The sequence below is a fragment of the Aquarana catesbeiana genome, linkage group LG06 (genome assembly GCF_042186555.1).
Source record: "Aquarana catesbeiana isolate 2022-GZ linkage group LG06, ASM4218655v1, whole genome shotgun sequence".
NCBI lineage: Eukaryota > Metazoa > Chordata > Amphibia > Anura > Ranidae > Aquarana > Aquarana catesbeiana.
In genome coordinates, this window is record NC_133329.1 from 9232982 (window position 1) to 9250763 (window position 17782).

The 17782-nt window shown below is 44.5% G+C and overlaps 1 protein-coding gene across 1 annotated transcript in view; it reads right to left on the bottom strand.

Moving 5' to 3' along the window:
- Positions 1-582: 582 nt before the first annotated feature.
- The window catches only part of LOC141147840 (uncharacterized), a 151139-nt gene continuing 133939 nt past the window's right edge, over positions 583-17782 (bottom strand). The window contains exons 16-19 of the mRNA XM_073635005.1: positions 15514-15589; positions 2950-2970; positions 2401-2430; positions 583-647 (exon numbers count right to left, since the gene is read on the bottom strand). Coding sequence (XP_073491106.1) covers positions 583-647; positions 2401-2430; positions 2950-2970; positions 15514-15589 — 192 coding nt within the window. The remainder of the gene's footprint in view (positions 648-2400; positions 2431-2949; positions 2971-15513; positions 15590-17782) is intronic.

Below are 17782 nucleotides of genomic sequence, written 5' to 3' on the forward strand. Positions count from 1 at the left end.
CCATTTATTATATGTATGATATTTATTGAAAACCATTTCTATAATATTTGTTTTCATTACAAGCTAACAGAGATTAGTGATTGTTTTGGTAATCAAATACAGATAGATATATACAGGTATATATGTATAGAAAAAGATCTCATAAATTACCAACAAAAAGTATTTCTGATTTCTGAGATGTCTTAAACCCTTCTTATTCCCCTTATCCCCTATAAATTATACCTGGAAGAAAGGACCTACTCTGGACACGTTTTTAGTCTTGTAGATGTTTCAAAATGTTTGACCTTCCTTTGTCTTTTTTCTTTCTTCTGATTTTCCTGTCTCTGCTCTCTTTCCCCATCTATATGTCACATGTTTTTAGTCTTACGAGATTTAATAGATACGAGGAGATCTCTGTCTGTACTTGTTGCTTCTTATACAGTAGTTACCATCTTGCTCAGGTTTTGGCTACAATATTGGCTCACCTTGCATGTCAGCTTTTAAACAATCCACTTTGATTATTTATAGATCCCTTCCATAATATGTACAGTTACACTGATCTACAAATCTAACACCAATTCACACAGATGGGTCAGTATAATACTAGTACAATAGTAACAGGAACACAATGACAGAGATGAAGAGCTTTGCAGTTGGTACAGCAGTGCCTGGAAGACAAAAAAAATACATAAATTATGCGCCCATAAACATTATATAACAGGTGCCCCAGGACAACGTCATCTGTGACGAAACATGTAGGAAGGAGCGACGTGCTGATGTCACAGCGTTTGCACCAGTCCCGGAAGACGGGTTGTACATTGAGCAGACCGGCTTATTTTTTATGCCTGTTTTACCTATCCTTGATGTAAGTGCAACCTCTATTTTAAACCACTAAATCCTTAAGATTTTACACTATGCAGGCTTTATCTCTTTTAGGAACCCATACATGATCGAATCCAATCTGGCGGTGGAGGCTTGACAGCGCGATCCCCCCCTGGATGATCAAAGGCCCTGGCTGGGTATTTAGCCACAGGAGCATTAGACCTTCCTTAACCGGTTCCCAACCAGCTCACGCTTATATACTGCGGCAGAATGGCTCCCTTGGGCGAAATTCCGTATGGGTACGTCCTTTCCTTTTCTGGCCACCAGAGGGTGCGCGCGCCTGCTGCATGGCGGAGACTATCGCCGCCGCCCACGCGTGATCACGTGCATGAGCGCCAGCACTGGGATTTGTGTGTGTAAACATACAAATCCCTGTGATGTCAGGGAAGAAGAAACATATTGTTTGCTCCTACCAAGTAGGAAAAACGATATGTCTCCTCTCCTAGTCACTCACATCCCCACACAGTTAGAACACGCTGAGGGAACACACAGTTAACCCCTTGATCGCCTCCTAGTGTTAACCCCTTCCCTGCCAGTGACATTTACACAGTAATCAGTGCATTTTTATAAATGTCAATGGTCCCAAAAAAGTGTCAAAGGTGTCCGATCTGTCTGCCATAATGTCGCAGTACTGCTAAAAATCGCAGATCGTCGATGTAACTATGTCGCCATTACTAGTAAAAAGAAAAAAAAATCCATAAAATGCCTCAAATCTTTCCCACAGTTTGTAGATGCTATAACATTTGCGCAAACCAATCAATATACGCATATTGGAATTTTTTTACCAAAAATATGTAGAAGAATACATATCGGTCTAAACTGATAAAGAAATTAGTTTTTTTTTTAAAGAATTGGGGATATTTATTATAGCAAAAAGTAACACATACTGTTTTTTTTTTTTTCAAAATTGTCTTTTTTTTTTTTTATAGCACAAAAAGTAAAAAATGCAGAGGTGATCAAATACTACCAAAAGAAAGCTCTATTTGTGGGGAAAAAAAGGACGCAAACTTTGTTTGGGTGCAACATTGCATGACCACGCAATCGTCAGCTAAAGCGACGCAGTGACGAATTGTAGAAAGTGCTCTCACACAACTGGGTGGGCTCCAGGCGCAGTGCTCTGCACCCTGAGCCCAGCCTTTTCTGAAGCCTATTAGAGCCCCTGGCTCTAATCATGTGCTTAAAAAAAAAACTGATTGGAGTCCATGCGTATGGTGCCATGCATGTAGATCAGGGTGCTGGACGCATTGGATGGGGGGGTGGCACCTGTGCACCGCTAATGGACAGGCCGCCGTTCTTGGCTTAGAGGAATGGTGAAAAATGTGCTTTATCCCATCCTTGGGATGGGGCTTCCTCAGACAAGACTCTTAGTTTGTCTCATAGGATGGGCAACCCTGGTCCCTCTATACAGAGGTAGACCTCCACATTTCTGTATTTCCTCCTAACTTCACTAAATGTTTGAAAGGAACCGTATCAGACATCCAAGGGTGATCTACTATGACGAATATGAACATAATTGTAACATTGACTTCCTTCTCTTACCTCCACCAGAAGGCACAGCAGACTGAGTAGCTGAAAGCAAAAGATCAGAAAATCAGATTTTTTTCATAACAAAACTATGTTATTCATCTCATACATTCTAAAATAATCACAATGGGATATGGTATCTATCTATCTATCTATCTATCTATCTATCTATCTATCTATCTATCTATCTATCTATCTATCTATCTATCTATCTATCTATCTATCTATCTATCTATCTATCTATCTATCCCTTGATTGGCTATCAGAGCTGCTATGTTGGGAATGATTCAAAAAATTTAAGTTCACACTTATTAAATAATTATATTTTCGGGAAATTTCAATGTTTCTCAAATCCCCCTTTTTTCTGATTGGATGCCTAAAATGAGCGCAGGTGTTTTCAAAATGAATACAATTAACTCCTTAATTTATTCAGCCACATAAGTTTTCCAGTAACCAATGAGAGAATATTTTCTTAATTCTTTTGTATACTTTTTCACGTGTGATGTACTTCAATAACATTGCAGCTGATTATAAAAACGTAAAATTTAAAAAAATCAAGCTTACCTCCAACAGACGACTCAACAACTGAAACAAAAAAAAGGACACAACAATACTTAGTAATACTGAGTAAAAAATACAATATATACAGTAGATATTTTTTTAATCCTTTATTGTAATTTTAAAAATAGGATTTTTTCGTCATACTTACCTGTAAAATCCTTTTCTTTGAGTACATCATGGGACAAAGAGTCAGGCTAATATTCATTACCTACTGGGTTATTCTCCATCATCAGGTGAATGGACACTGGTAAAAAATCCTATTTTCTTTTTCAAACATCATGGGACACAGAGTCAGGCTAATATTCATTACCTGCTGGGTTGTCCCAGAGCAATAGCCTTGAGGGGAGGGAGACACCATGCCAAACAGTAGCCATCAGTTTTTATATGGCAGCCCGCAGTACACTGCAGCCAAAAGCTGAATCCTTGGCTGCTCAAACATCCACTTGATAAAATTTTGTGAAGGTATGCACTGAAGACCAGGTAGCAGCCTTACAAATCTGAGCCACAGATACCTCATGACGAAAAGCCCAGGAGGTTCCTACACCCCTGGTAGAATGAGCTCTCGCCCTAAAGGGAGGAGCTTTACATTTCAGACCGTAGGCCTGAATGACCAATTTACAGACCCAATTGGCAATGGAAGCTTTGGAAGATGCCTGCCCTTTCTTGGGTCCTTTTGGTAAAACAAAAAAAAAAAAAGAGTCTGATCCTTGGATCTCCGCGGATCTAGATAAATAAACCTTGACTGCCAGGACAACGCCAATGAGTGCAGTCGTCTCTCTTCTGCCGAACGAGGCTGAGAGAAAAAAGAAGAGAAAATAATGCCCTGATTTAACTGAAAGACCAACACCACCTTTGGCAAAAAGGATGGAACAAGTCATAACACGACCCTGTTGTGGTGTAGGTTTAAATACGGTTCCCTGTATGACAGGGCCGCCAACCCCCGACACCCTCCTAGCCGAGGTGATGGCCATCAGGAAGGCTAGCTTGCGTGACAGCAAGTCTAATGGAATTTCCTTAATAGGTTCAGATGGTTGTTTCTGTAACACAGACATCACCAAGTTCAAGTTCCAAGGACACATAGGTGACCTAATGGGGGGAAGCAAGCGAGTTGCCCCTTGCATAAAGGTTCGAATCATTGAATGGGAGGCCAAAAGCCTTTGGAAGAATACTGGTAGGGCCGAAACTTGACCTCTGATTATACTCAAAGCCAATTTGATTTCTACAGCTGACTGTAGAAAAGAGAGAATTCTCCCAATCATGTATTCACGAGGATGCCATTTTTTGGCTTCACACCAAGCAATATAAGTCTTCCAGACCTTATGATAGATCTTCCTAGTGACAGCTTTTCTAGCATTTACTAGGGTAGACACTACTGATCCCGAGGTGCTGTGGTCTTTTAACACCCTGGCTTCAATAGCCATGCTGTCAAATTTAGAGACTGTAAATTGGGGTGGAATATAGGACCTTGAGACAGTAGATCGGGGCGTTGTGGAAGCGTCCATGGCCTATCCATTGTTAGTCTCATAATCTCCGGGAACCAAGGCCTTCTGGGCCAGGCTGGTGCCACCAGCATGACTGAAACTTCCTCTTTCCAAATCCTGCGCAACAAATGTGGAAGGAGAGGGATCGGTGGAAAAGCATAAACCAGGGAGTATTGGCTACATGGAATTATCAGGGCATCTGCTCCGATTGCCAGAGGATCCTTTGTTCGGGACACAAACTGCTGTAGCTTGTTGTTGAACCTGGATGCCAGTAGATCGACCTCTGGCCATCCCCAGTGTTGGCAAATTTTCTGGAACACCTCTGGGTGTAGGGACCATTCCCCCGGGCAGATCTGCTGGCGGCTCAGATAATCTGCCTTCCAGTTCTCTATTCCCGGGATATGGATTGTCAATATATTTGGCACATGTCCCTCTGCCCAGGCTAGTATGTAGTTCACCTCCTTCAGAGCTGAATGACTCCTGGTACCACCTTAGTGGATTATATAGGCCACTGCAGTGGCATTGTCTGACCAAACTCTGATAGGGTAGTCCTGAAGCTCCATCATCCAGGACCGTAGGGCCAGACATACTGCCTGTAATTGCAGGATGTTGATGGGCAGGATCTGTTCTGTCCTTGACTATTTCCCTTAAGCTGTGAGCCCCTCTAGAGTTGGTCCCCATCCTGAGAGACTGGCATCTGTAGTCAGTACTCTTCAAGTTACTGGGAGGAAGGATCTTCCCTTTTGCAGGTTCTGATCCTGTAACCATCAGTGTAGGCTTAAGCGTGCCCGAGGAGATAAGAATATTGAATAATGCTGGGCTTTTTCTCTCCTGTTCCAAGCCAAAAAGATGTTTTGTTGTAGCATCCTGGAATGGAACTGGGCATAGGACACCACCTCGAATGAGGATACCATCCTCCCTAGAAGACTCATACAGAGTGGAATGGAGGGTTGTCTGGTGTCTCTTATCTGATGCACCTAAATCTTCAGGGCGCAGATCCTTGCGGGTGGTAAGAATACTCTTGCCTGAACTGTATCTAGGATCAGACCTAGATATTTAAGACTTTGAGCTGGTCTCAAGTTTGACTTTTCGGTATTTATGATCCAGCCTAAGCTTTCCAAATACCGCACTGTATATGTTATGCTCTGTTCTAGAGCTTGTAGTGAGTGATCTCTGAGCAGGAGGTTGTCCAGATACCCAAGCACCAGAATCCCTTGGGCCCTTAAACGATCCAGTACTGGTGCTAGGACCTTTGTGAACACCCGGGGAGCTGTAGCGAGCCCGAAGGGTAGAGCCACAAACTGAAAGTGACGTTCCTTTACTGCAAACCGCAGGAACCTCTGATGAGGTTGAAAGGTACGTATAGATACGCATCCTTTATATCGATGGAGGCTAGAAAGTGTCCCATCTGGAGTGAAGCTACTACTGAGCGGACAGACTCCATCCGAAAGGACTTGATTAGTAGATATTGGTTCAGGGATATTAGGTCCAAGATGGGCCTTGTGTCCCCATTTGGTTTTTGAGCCATAAAAAGGTTTGAGTAAAACCCCATGCCCTTTTTGGGTACAGAAACCTCTACAATCACTCCTTGATGCACTAAATGATATAGTGCTTGAAGTAATAAGTCTCTTTTTGGAGGATCCAAAGGAATGTTGGATCTTAAAAACCTCTGAGGGGGAACCCCCAGCAACTCCAGCTTTTAACCACGGGATATAGTTGAAGTGACCCACTCGTCCTAAACTATTGTTCTCCAAATGTCCTCAAAGTGCAGCAGCCTTACCCCCACCCGATAGAGTGGGGGCATCTACTCAAAAGGAGGACTTGGTGCTGGGCTTAGAAGTTTTGGACCCAGGGCTTTTTCTGGCCCTGGTCTTGCGGCTTGCCTCTGGCTCTAGTGCTCTGTTGACCGCGGAACCGCCCTGGTGCTGAGACATTTGAGGAAGTAGTCCCTGAAGTTTTACAAGGGATGTTTGGTGCTTTTCTTAACAGGAAGTAGAGAACTCTTCCCTCCAGAAATCTTTTGGATATATTTGTCCAAATGATCGCCAAATAAATGCTCCGCATGAAAGGGGAAGCCTGCCAGTAACTTCTTACAATGAAGCTCGGCTGACCAGTTCTTAAGCCACAAAAGTCTGTGCATATATACAAACATGAGAGCCAAACGAGAAACCTGCTGTATTGAATCCTTTAAGGCATCAAAAGCAAAACACAGCGCTCGAGGAATATCTGCCTTATTTTCAGGCTGATCATTCTGCTGGTTAGGCCTGTCAGGCTGTCTGATCTGATCCTTTACGGATTGGCAGATACCGTCTGCTGCAACAGCTGGCTGAATAGCTGAACTGGCCAAAGAAAAGGAAGCTTTTAATAATGACTCAAATTTCTTATCAACAGGGTGTTTAAAGCCCTGTGCATTATCCACTGAACAAGTTAAGTTCTTTTTTAAGGAAGAGACTGCTGCATCTATGGCTGGCATGCTCCACTTCTTAGTGAACTCATCCATTTGATACAAAAGGGAAAGCCTCTTATTAGGAGGAACAAAAATCCTGTCAGGATGTTCCCAATCAGCATACACCACCTCTTTCAACAGGGGGTGTAGGGGGAAAGCCTGTGTGGCCTGAAGAGGCCTCAGGGATCCCAAAGAGGACCAGGGAGGCTCAGTGACCTCATTAAGAGGCAACCTAAAGGCAGAGTGATCCATTTCAATAAGAGTCAGGATCAAGAGCCTCTGTGATTGAAAGGCAGATACCGGCTGGATATCCTCTTGTCCAGATCGCTGGGAAGCAGATCTGCCAGGCACTCCACTGAATCCTGAGCTTTAAGCTCTTTCCCATCCTCAACCAATTCCTGCTCCAGACACAGAGGCTCCGGGGAGGAGGATCTGTCATGCTTCTTGCCACCATGTGGGACGGAGGCAATCATGGAAGGGAGGTGGAGTGGGAATCCTTCTAGCCCCATGCAGCACCTATCAGGTTCTTCACCCACCTCCCTCTCTGACACTCTCCTCTTTTGAGGCACACTGCATTCGTCTTTTCTCTCCCATTTCTCTAAGAATTGCTGTCATCTACCGCCCCCCTGGACCGGTATCAGCCTTTCTTGATGACTTCTCTGCCTGGCTACCCTACTTTCTCTCTTCTGAAATCCCCACAATTATTCTTGGGGACTTCAACATCCCTGTCAACACTAACACTACTATTACTTCTAAACTTCTCAGTCTAACCTCATCGCTTGACCTGAAGCAATGGATACAGGCTCCTACCCACTCCAATGGCAACACCCTTGACCTTGCCTTCTCCTATCTGTGCACTCCGTGCAACCTTTCCAACAATCCATTCCCACTCTCTGATCACCACCTTATTAGTTTTGCTCTCTCCTTGTCTTCCACCTCTTCTCCCTCCAACCGCCTAACAGTTACACGCAGAAACCTTCGCCACCTCAACCCTTCTCTTCTCTACTCTGCTACTGATCACCTCTATGACAAAATCTCCCCCCTGTTCTGCCTCAACCTAGCTACTTTCATCTACAACAGCTCACTGTCTTCCTCCCTAGACAAGCTGGCCCCCCTCACTACACGCAGAATTAGGCCCCGACTGCTACAACCCTGGCAAACAGATGACACCAGAAGTCTCAGAAAACGTAGCCGCGCTCTTGAGCGCCTGTGGCATAAGACTAAGACCCAGGAAGACTTCACACAATATAAATCTGCCCTCCTAAAATACTACTCCTGCCTTCACACTGCCAAACAGACCTACTTTATCGCACTCATCAACACCTTCTCATCCAGTCCACGTCAACTCTTCTCTACCTTCAACACTCTACTCTGTCCTCCACTGCCTCCACCCACCAACTCACTCACTGCCCAGGAGATTGCCAATCACTTCCAAACTAAGATTGATACAATTCATGAGGAGATCGCCAATGCGCAAAAACCTCCCCCATGCAACACCCCATGTCCACAGATACAATCATTACTTCCCTCATTCAACCCTGCTACTATTACTGAGGTTGCTAAACTTTTATCTAGCACTCATCTAACCACTTGCCCCCTGGATCCTGCTCCCTCGCAAATGCTACGCTCACCCTCTGACTCGATTCTACGCTCTCTAACTCACATTTTCAACCTCTCCCTCTCTAGTGGCATCTTCCCAAACTCTCTAAAACATGCGCTAGTCACCCCCATACTAAAAAAGCCCTCACTGGATCCCACCAATCTCAACAACTTACGTCCCATCTCCTTACTCTCCTTCTCCTCCAAACTTCTTGAAAGACTGGTCTACAACCGATTAAGCGACCATCTGACCATGAATAAACTTCTTGTTCCCCTTCAGTCCGGTTTTCGCCCTCAACACTCCACGGAAACTGCTCTCCTTAAACTCTCAAATGACCTACTAATGGCTAAAGCCAATGGACACTATTCTGTACTACTTCTCCTGGATCTCTCTGCTGCCTTTGACACAGTGGACCACCCCCTCCTCCTCAAAAAACTCCACTCCTTTGGTCTCCGTGACTGTACTCTTCGCTGGTTCTCATCCTACCTATCCCACCGCTCCTTCAGTGTCACTTACAACTCTACTTCCTCCTCTCCTCTTCCTTTTTCCGTTGGGGTCCCCCAAGGTTCTGTTCTCGGACCTCTCCTTTTCTCAATTTACACCACCTCCTTGGGTCAGTTGATTGCCTCCCACGGCTTTAAATATCATCTCTACGCTGATGACACCCAAATCTATCTCTCCACCCCCCAGCTCTCTCCATCTGTCTCCTCACGCATTACCAACTTATTAGCAGACATATCAGCCTGGATGTCACATCACTTTCTCAAACTCAACCTATCCAAAACCGAGCTCATGATATTTCCTCCCTCAGGTGCCACTTCCCCTGATCTCCCTGTCAAGATCAACGGCTCAACTATCAACCCATCTCCCCACGCCAAGGTCCTAGGTGTAATCCTGAACTCTGAACTAACCTTTCGACCCCACATTCTATCACTATCCAAAGCTTGCCGCCTCTGTCTTCGCAACATCTCCAAGATACGCCCCTTCCTAACCAATGACACCACAAAGCTTCTAATCCACTCCCTGGTCATCTCCCGCCTTGACTACTGCAACTTCCTCCTCATTGGTTTACCTCTAAATAGGCTATCCCCACTTCAGTCCATCATGAACGCTGCGGCCAGGCTCATCCACCACACAAACCGCTCAGCGTCTGCTACACCCCTCTGCCAATCCCTCCATTGGCTGCCACTCAGTCACCGAATTAAATTCAAGATACTAACTATAACTTACAAAGCCATCCACAACCTGGCCCCTAGCTACATCTCTAACCTAGTCACAAAATACCAACCTAATCGTTCTCTTCGCTCCTCCCAAGACCTCCTTCTCTCAAACCCCCTTGTCACCTCATCCCATTCTCGCCTTCAGGACTTCTCCAGAGCCTCCCCCATCCTCTGGAATGCTCTTCCCCAATCCGTCCGATTTTCTCCTACTTTATCCACTTTCAGACGATCCCTGAAAACTCATCTCTTCAGAGAAGCCTATCTGGCCCCCACCTAACAACTGTACATTTATCTTCTCAATCAGTACATCACCCACAGTTATTACCTCTTGTATCTCTTGACCTTCCCTCTTAGATTGTAAGCTCTAAGGAGCAGGGCCCTCTGATTCCTACTGTATCAAATTGTATTGTATTTGTACTGTCTACCCTCAAGTTGTAAAGCGCTACGTAAACTGTTGGCGCTATATAAATACTGTATAATAATAATAATAGCAGCCATCCTGTGCTCTAATCCGGCTAGGGCTGAGGACAGTTCATCCTTAATGATAAAGGGTGAGGCAGCAGCGTTGACTGTAGGCACAATACCAGATAGGTGCAGCAGCTCAAATTGCCCGGAAGCCTCTGGTCTTTCAGGGGATACAACCTTAGGGATACGACTAGGTTCATCCGGAAATACTGATGACATAGGTGTGCCCTTTCCTGTAGTGTTATTCCCACTCCTCTTTTTTTGAAGACATTTACTAGCCACAAAAAGGTAGTACTTGGGTGTAGATTTAACACACCTCAGAAGGAAGACCCTTGAATAGGGCTCACCAAGCCCCTATGTAACAATCGCACTAAGCACCTTAGCCTGCCAAGCAACACTTGGTGACTCACTTGACCTGAGTAATGAGAAATGAACCGCTGCAAGTGTCTGGTTTAGAGCCTGCTCTGTGTCCCACAGCTGTCTCTTGGAAGCACCGCATGCTTGGCATACACAGCTTAAATAAGCTGGCTGTGCGCCGGAACGTTCGTGCGTACGCAAAGCCGCGTGTGCCATGGCTGCCAGCAAACAACTGGTGAAAATGGCATCTCTGCGAACACACGTGAGCCCTGACCGTTTAAACACAAGTGAGTATAATGGCAATGCTGCAAATGTTGTGTGCCATGGCTGCCAGACAAGAATTGTGAGTATAGCAGCGCTCTTACGAATGCACATGAGCCCTTAGCTGTCAAACAAAATAAACTGTTAAGTTTTTAGCGGCGCCTTTGCAAATGCATGTGCGCCCTGGTAAAACCAAAGCGAAATGGCGCAGCGTTGTGCGCCATCATACAGGTAAAAAAACAACCAGACACAAGCAATAAGATACACTTTGCAAACACCCGCAGCTAGCCCAAAAACTCCACCGTATGGTCACTGCACACAGGTGTCCAGCCTCTAGCTAGCTTGGCTGATTGTTACAATCAATGGGACACCCCACAAAAAATATAAATGTAAAGGGGTTTCACTTACCCCTCCAGGCGCAGGGCACTTAGAAACTAAGAGCCTGATCTTCACCCATCACGGTGGGGTCCTGTCACTTGAGGACCTTCAAGAACTGGGTACCCTTTTCATGTTTAGGTTCCACTCCCTTGGACCTGTACAGCAACCTGCAGGAATGCTTTAGTGCTGTAGTGTCCAGGATCCACTTTGCAGGGTCCAGCGCCCAGAGGCAACTTACAGGCAAAACCTCGCAGGATCTTGAGTCTTTTTTGCAAGGTTCAGGTACCATTTATCTAAGCATATAGCCTGTGTCAAATGGATCCGATCAGTTAATCCCTTGATTCATTTTTTAAACCGTTTGTGGGAATAGAGACCTGGAGCTCAGTGAGCTCAAACAAACGTGCCATCCACCTTGTAGACACTGGTAAAAAACTGAAGTAACTTCATGTATGGGAGGGGTTATATAGGGGATCACTTCCTGTCTAAAGACCTTGGTCTACCAGTGTCCATTCACCTGATGATGGAGTATAACCCAACAGGTAATGAATATTAGCCTAACTCTGTGTCCCATGATGTATGAAAAAGAAATATATTTTATTTTGGCAATTAATTGTAGTTTATCAAATTGTACTAACTACTGAAATTAAGTCTAAGAGTTATATCTAAATTGCTACAATAAAATTATAAACATAAAAGAAAAAAATACAATATAATGTCAACTTTTAATAAGTTATTTTAAACTTTAACCATTTTTTTTAGTCCTTTGGCTGCCTTTCTAAAATATAAATCCTATTAAATGTAATAATAGAGAAATTAAATGAGATAAGACTCTTTGACAGCTGGACAGGTCCCAAGCCCTACCAAGTATGCCCCCTGCTGGTAATTTGGATCAACACCACCTATTTCTAGTACAAGGATAACAGACTGAAACCTGGCTGTACTATGACAACAACTGCACCTGTTATTGTAAGTGCCTTGAAAAAAGTATTCATACACCTTGGAATTTTCCACATTTTGTCATGTTACAACCAAAAATGTAAATGTATTTTATTGGGATTTTATGTGATAGACTAACATAAAGTGGCACATAATTGTGAAGTGGAAGGAAAATAATAAACGATACAAATAAATATGTGAAAAGTGGGGGGGGGGCAATTGTATGGCGCCCACCTGAGTCAATGCTTTGTAGAACCGTCTTTCACTGCAATTTCAACTTCAAGTCTTTTTGGGGATGTCTCTACCAGCTTTGCAAATCTAGAGAGCGACATTTTTGCCCATTCTTCTTTGCAAAATATCTCAAGCTCTGTCAGATTGGATGGAGAGCGTCTGTGAACAGCAATTTTCAAGTCTTGCCACAGATTCTCAATGTGATTTAGGTCTGGACTGTGACGGGGCCATTCTAACACATGAATATGCTTTCATCTAAACCATTCCATTGTAGCTCTGGCTGTATGTTTCGGGTCGTTGTCCTGCTGGAAGGTGAACCTCCGCCCCAGTCTCAAGTCTTTTAGCCTCTAACAGGCTTTCTTCTAAGATTGCCCTATATTTGGCTCCATCCATCTTCCCATCAACTTTGGCCAGCTTCCCTGTCCCTGCTGAAGAAAAGCATCCCCACAACATGATGCTGCCACCACCATGTTTCACAGAGGGGATGGTGTGTTCAGGGTGATGTGCAGTGTTAGTTTTCCACCACACAGAGCACTTTGCTTCTAGGCCAAAAAGTTACATGTTGGTCTCATCTGACCAGAGCACCTTCTTCTACAAGTTTGCTGTCCCCCCCACAAGGCTTCTTGCAAGCTACAAACAGGACTTCTTATGACTTTCTTTCACCAATGTCTTTCTTCTTGTCACTCTTCTATAAAGGGCAGATTTGTGGAGAGCACGAGTAATAGTTGTCCTGTGGACAGATTCTCCCACCTGAGCTGTGGATCTCTGCAGCTCCTCCAGAGTTATCATGGGCCTCTTGGCTGCTTTTCTGATTAATGCTCTCCTTGCCCGGCCGGTCAGTTTAGGTGGACGGCCATGTCTTGGCAGGTTTGCAGTTGTGCCATACTCTTTCCATTTTCCCATGATGGATTGAACAGTGCTCCATGAGATGTTCAAAGCTTAGGATATTTTTTATAACCTAATCCTGATTTAAACTTGTCTGGTGTGTTCCTTGGCCTACATGATGCTGTTTGCTCACTAAGGTTCTCTAACAAACCTCTGAGGGCTTCACAGAATAGCTTTATTGATACTGAGATTAAATGACACACAGGTGGACTCTTTTTACTAATTAGGTGACTTCTGAAGGCAATTGGTTCCACTAGATTTTAGTTAGGGGTATCAGAGAAAGGGGGCTGAATACAAATGCCCCCCCACACTTTTCAGATATTTCTATGTACGACATTTTGAAAACCATTTATCATTTTCCTTCCACTTCACAATTATGTGCCACTTTGTGTTGGTCTGTCACATAAAATCCCAATAGAATACATTTACGTTTTTGGTTGTAACATGACAAAATGTGGAAAACTTCAAGGGGTATGAATACTTTTTTCAAGGCACTGTAGCTAAGCTGTGTATGAAGGAGGTGGGGATGAGGGCCTTGAACTTTTCAGAGGACTAACACCAAGTGTTTGGTTCAGGTATTTTGATGATTTGATGATGTGGGGGATGATTAGAATTGGAAATACAAACTTTTATTGAAGACATAAACTCAGTGGACACTTTTTTTTTGGCTGTGTTACATCTCAAAAAAGGGTGTGACATGGACATTTAAAGTGTTTGTAAAAGTTTTTTTTTTTTTAAATAACAAACAATACTTACCTGCTCTGTGTAATGGTGTTGCACAGAGCAGCCCCGATCCTCCTATTCTTGGGTTCCTTGCTGGCGCTCCTGGCCCCATCCCCCCTGCTGAGTGCCCTCATCGCATGCTGTTTGCTCTGGGGTCACTTGTGCGTGCTTGATCCCGAGTTAGCGCTGTGTGACACACAGAGTGCAGCTTGGCCCCGCCCCCTCCCCCAGCTCCCTTCTTACTGGCTGTGATTGACAGCAGGGGGAGCCAATGGAGCCCAGAAGAGCTTCTTAACTTGTCCACATAGCTGGATCAGGATTGGGTTCAGGTAAGTATAAGGGGGGCTGGGAGGTGGAGCTACGCAATGAAGGTTTTTACCTTCATGCAAAGAATGCATGAAGGTAAAAAACCTTCAGCCTTTACAGCCCCGATCCTCCTATTCTCAGGTTCCTTGTTGGCGCTCCTGGCCCCTCCCCCCTGCTTAGTGCCCTCATCGCATGCTGTTTGCTCTAAGGTCACTTGTGCGTGCTTGATCCAGAGTTAGCACTGTGTGACACACAGAGTGCAGCTTGGCCCTGCCCCCCTCCCCCAGCTCCCTTCTTACTGGCTGTCATTGACAGCAGGGGGAGCCAATGAAACCCAGAAGAGCTTATGATCTTGCCCACATAGCTGGATCTGGATTGGGCTCAGGTAAGTATAAGGGGGGCTGTGAGGTGGAGCTACACAATGAAGGTTTTTACCTTCATGCATAGAATGCATGAAGATAAAAAAACCTTCAGCTTTTACAGCCCCGATCCACGTATTCTCGGGTTCCTTGCTGGCGCTCCTGGCCCCTCCCCCCTGCTGAGTGCCCTCTTCACATGCTGTTTGCTCTGCGGTCACTTGTAGAGGTAAAAAACCTTCAGCCTTTACAACCACTTTAAGTCTTGAGGAAACGTACCCACCACCTACTGGAAAAAAAATTGCAATTTAATCTCTTTTGCTTGTCAAGAATGCATTTAATTGCCTAGCAGACCAGTCACCCAATCTATTTATTTTTTGATTGAATGAGACTTTGCAGTGACTGAACAGGGAAGGCAGAACCGTGACACTAATGGTGTACCACAATGATCTGTACTGGGTCCTGTTGTGTTTAACTGGGCACATGATCTTTTTTAGTCTTTATACTGGGACATCCAGAAGCAGTCCAACTTGGGGGGGGGGGGGTAGGTTTAATGCTTATACCTAAAACTGGCATCAGAGGAGGCTTGAATATTCCCTTAACAAGCATGTGAACAGCAGACCAGGTGACAGCCTTGTGGATCTCTGATGTTGAGATGCTCATGAGGAACAGATCTGATAGAGTTTGCCTTAACGGTGAAGGGACAAATCCTATCTCTTAGACTTTAAGACTTTAGGCTTTATGATGACTTGTCTAATCCACCTAGCAATGGTGAAATGAGAAGCAGGGTGTCCGATGCGTGAACACCGCACCTAAGGGCTAATGTTTTGAGACTGCAGGGTATACTGTAAAGTCCATCCATCAATGTATAGGATACATCAGATGTTTTCAAAAATATTCTTTGTTAAAGAATAGGTCTTACCTTTCTGGTTGATAGGTCCAATAGTTATACTTTTCACATTATTGTCAACAGAAGCAGATCTCATAGCAGGACAACTCTAAAACCAGAAAATGGGTCATCAGATCCTTACGCAGAATCAATAGTAGAGATGTTTGTCAGCCTAATTATTTCATAGGAGTTTACTGTTCTAAATGTCAAACTTTTATAACTTCATGCTCATAATTATAAATTGTTTTTCCAACTCCATGAAAAAAGGACCCTTAGTTTTAATTTACAGGTTATTCCACAAAATGTCCACAGCTGGCAGCCTCCAAACAACCAGTTTTATTGCAGTGGGTGGAGTCTGATGGGGAAGACACTAGTTCCCCATCAGGTCTGCTCTCGCCTTGTATTTGACATCAGGAGGGGGGGATTGTGTAGCCAATAGAAGGCTTTCTGTTGGCTAAGGATCCACCTACTGCCTGCTGTAAATTACAATGGGAGGGGGTTCTGATGGAGAACTAGTGTTTGTGAATCCCCTTCAGGCTCATCCACCCCAAGTTACAAAGTTCCCCACTGCTGCACATCTACGTGTCATGTAGAGCAGTGGTTCTCAACCCTGTCCTCGAGTAGCCCCAACAGGCCATTTTTTCAGATCTTCCTTTATCTTGCACATGTGCTTTAAATCAGAGTCAATGGCTTGGTATTTTGGACAGCTATTTTATCTAAGAGAAATTCCCAAAACATAGCATGTTGGTGTACTGGAGGACTGAAGTTGAGAACCACTGATGTAGGGGAAGATGAGAAATTCTAAGTGTCTTAGAGACTCTTCATAGTTACATAGTTACATAGTAGGTGAGGTTGAAAAAAGACACAAGTCCATCAAGTCCACCCTATGTGTGCGATTATATGTCAGTATTACATTATATATCCCTGTATGTTGCGGTCATTCAGGTGCTTATCTAATAGTTTCTTGAAACTATCGATGCTCCCCGCTGAGACCACCGCCTGGGGAAGGGAATTCCACCTCCTTGCCGCTCTTACAGTAAAGAACCCTCTACGTAGTTTAATGCTGCGTACACACGGTCGGACTTTTCATCTACAAAAGTCCGACAGCCGGTCCGACAGACTTCCTGCGGACTTTAGGCGGACTTGCGGCAGACTTTCTAACGAACGGACTTGCCTACACACGACCACACAAAAGTTTGACAGCCTAGTACGCGGTGACGTACATCAAGTCCGGCGAGACTATAAAACGGAAGTTCAATAGCCCGTACGACACCCTTTGGGCTCCTTCTGCTAATCTCGTGTTTATCTCGTGTTAGTAGAAGTTTGGTGAGAGACGATTCGCGCTTGTGAGACTCGTATTTTTCAGTTCGTTTTAACTGTTGTTCAGTCTGTGCTTGTGAGGTTTGTATCTGCTTTACAGTGCGTTTGGTCAGTTGGCATTGAGAAATCTTTGTTTTATTGGCCGCTCGTTCCTGATTTTCAGGTCGTTCTTCACAGGCCTTGCTGTTCTTCAGTGCGTTCTGTTAAGTGCGTTCTGACCAGCCGACCGTTTTGAAGCCATGTTACCTGTACGTACTCGTCGTCGAGCTCGTGCATTGTATGTGCTTGGTGCTGTAGTTTATTCTTCAGACCAAGACCAGTCCATGAACAGGGCGATGAGGAATTCATGGACCAAGAATTGGTTGCTCCAGCGTGACCAGTTCTGTCACATGCCATTGCTCCGTGAGATCCGTGAGAATAATCCTGAGGATTTCAGGAACTTTCTCCGGATGACGGACCCCGTTTTTGATCGTTTGGTGGCTTTGCTGACCCCCTATATCAGCAGGCAGGATACCTGCATGAGGCAAGCCATCACTCTGGAGCAGAGGCTAGTTGCCACGTTGCGATACTTGGCGACGGGGAGAAGCCTGCAGGACCTCAAGTTCTCGACAGGCATCTCCCCCCAGGCTTTGGGGATCATTATCCCAGAGACCTGTTCTGCCATCATCCAGGTCCTGCAGAAGGACTATATTAAGGTAAGAATGTTTTCTTTTATTAGCATCACATGTTCTTTTATTTATTCTTTGATAATGTAATGTATTTCTTAGCTCAAACACTACTTACCATCATTGTAATATAGTGTGAATGTCCACTTTTTCTTCTCACGCATGCTTGATTTGTTTCATGTTCTTTTTTGTCATGCATGTATATTTGCCTTCAATAACCTCTCCAGCATACAATGCTGGTCACATATTCACCTTGTCTTCTCAGTTTGAATGTATTTAGTCAGCTGTATTGTATTTTGTTTCCCCTAAACTCTATC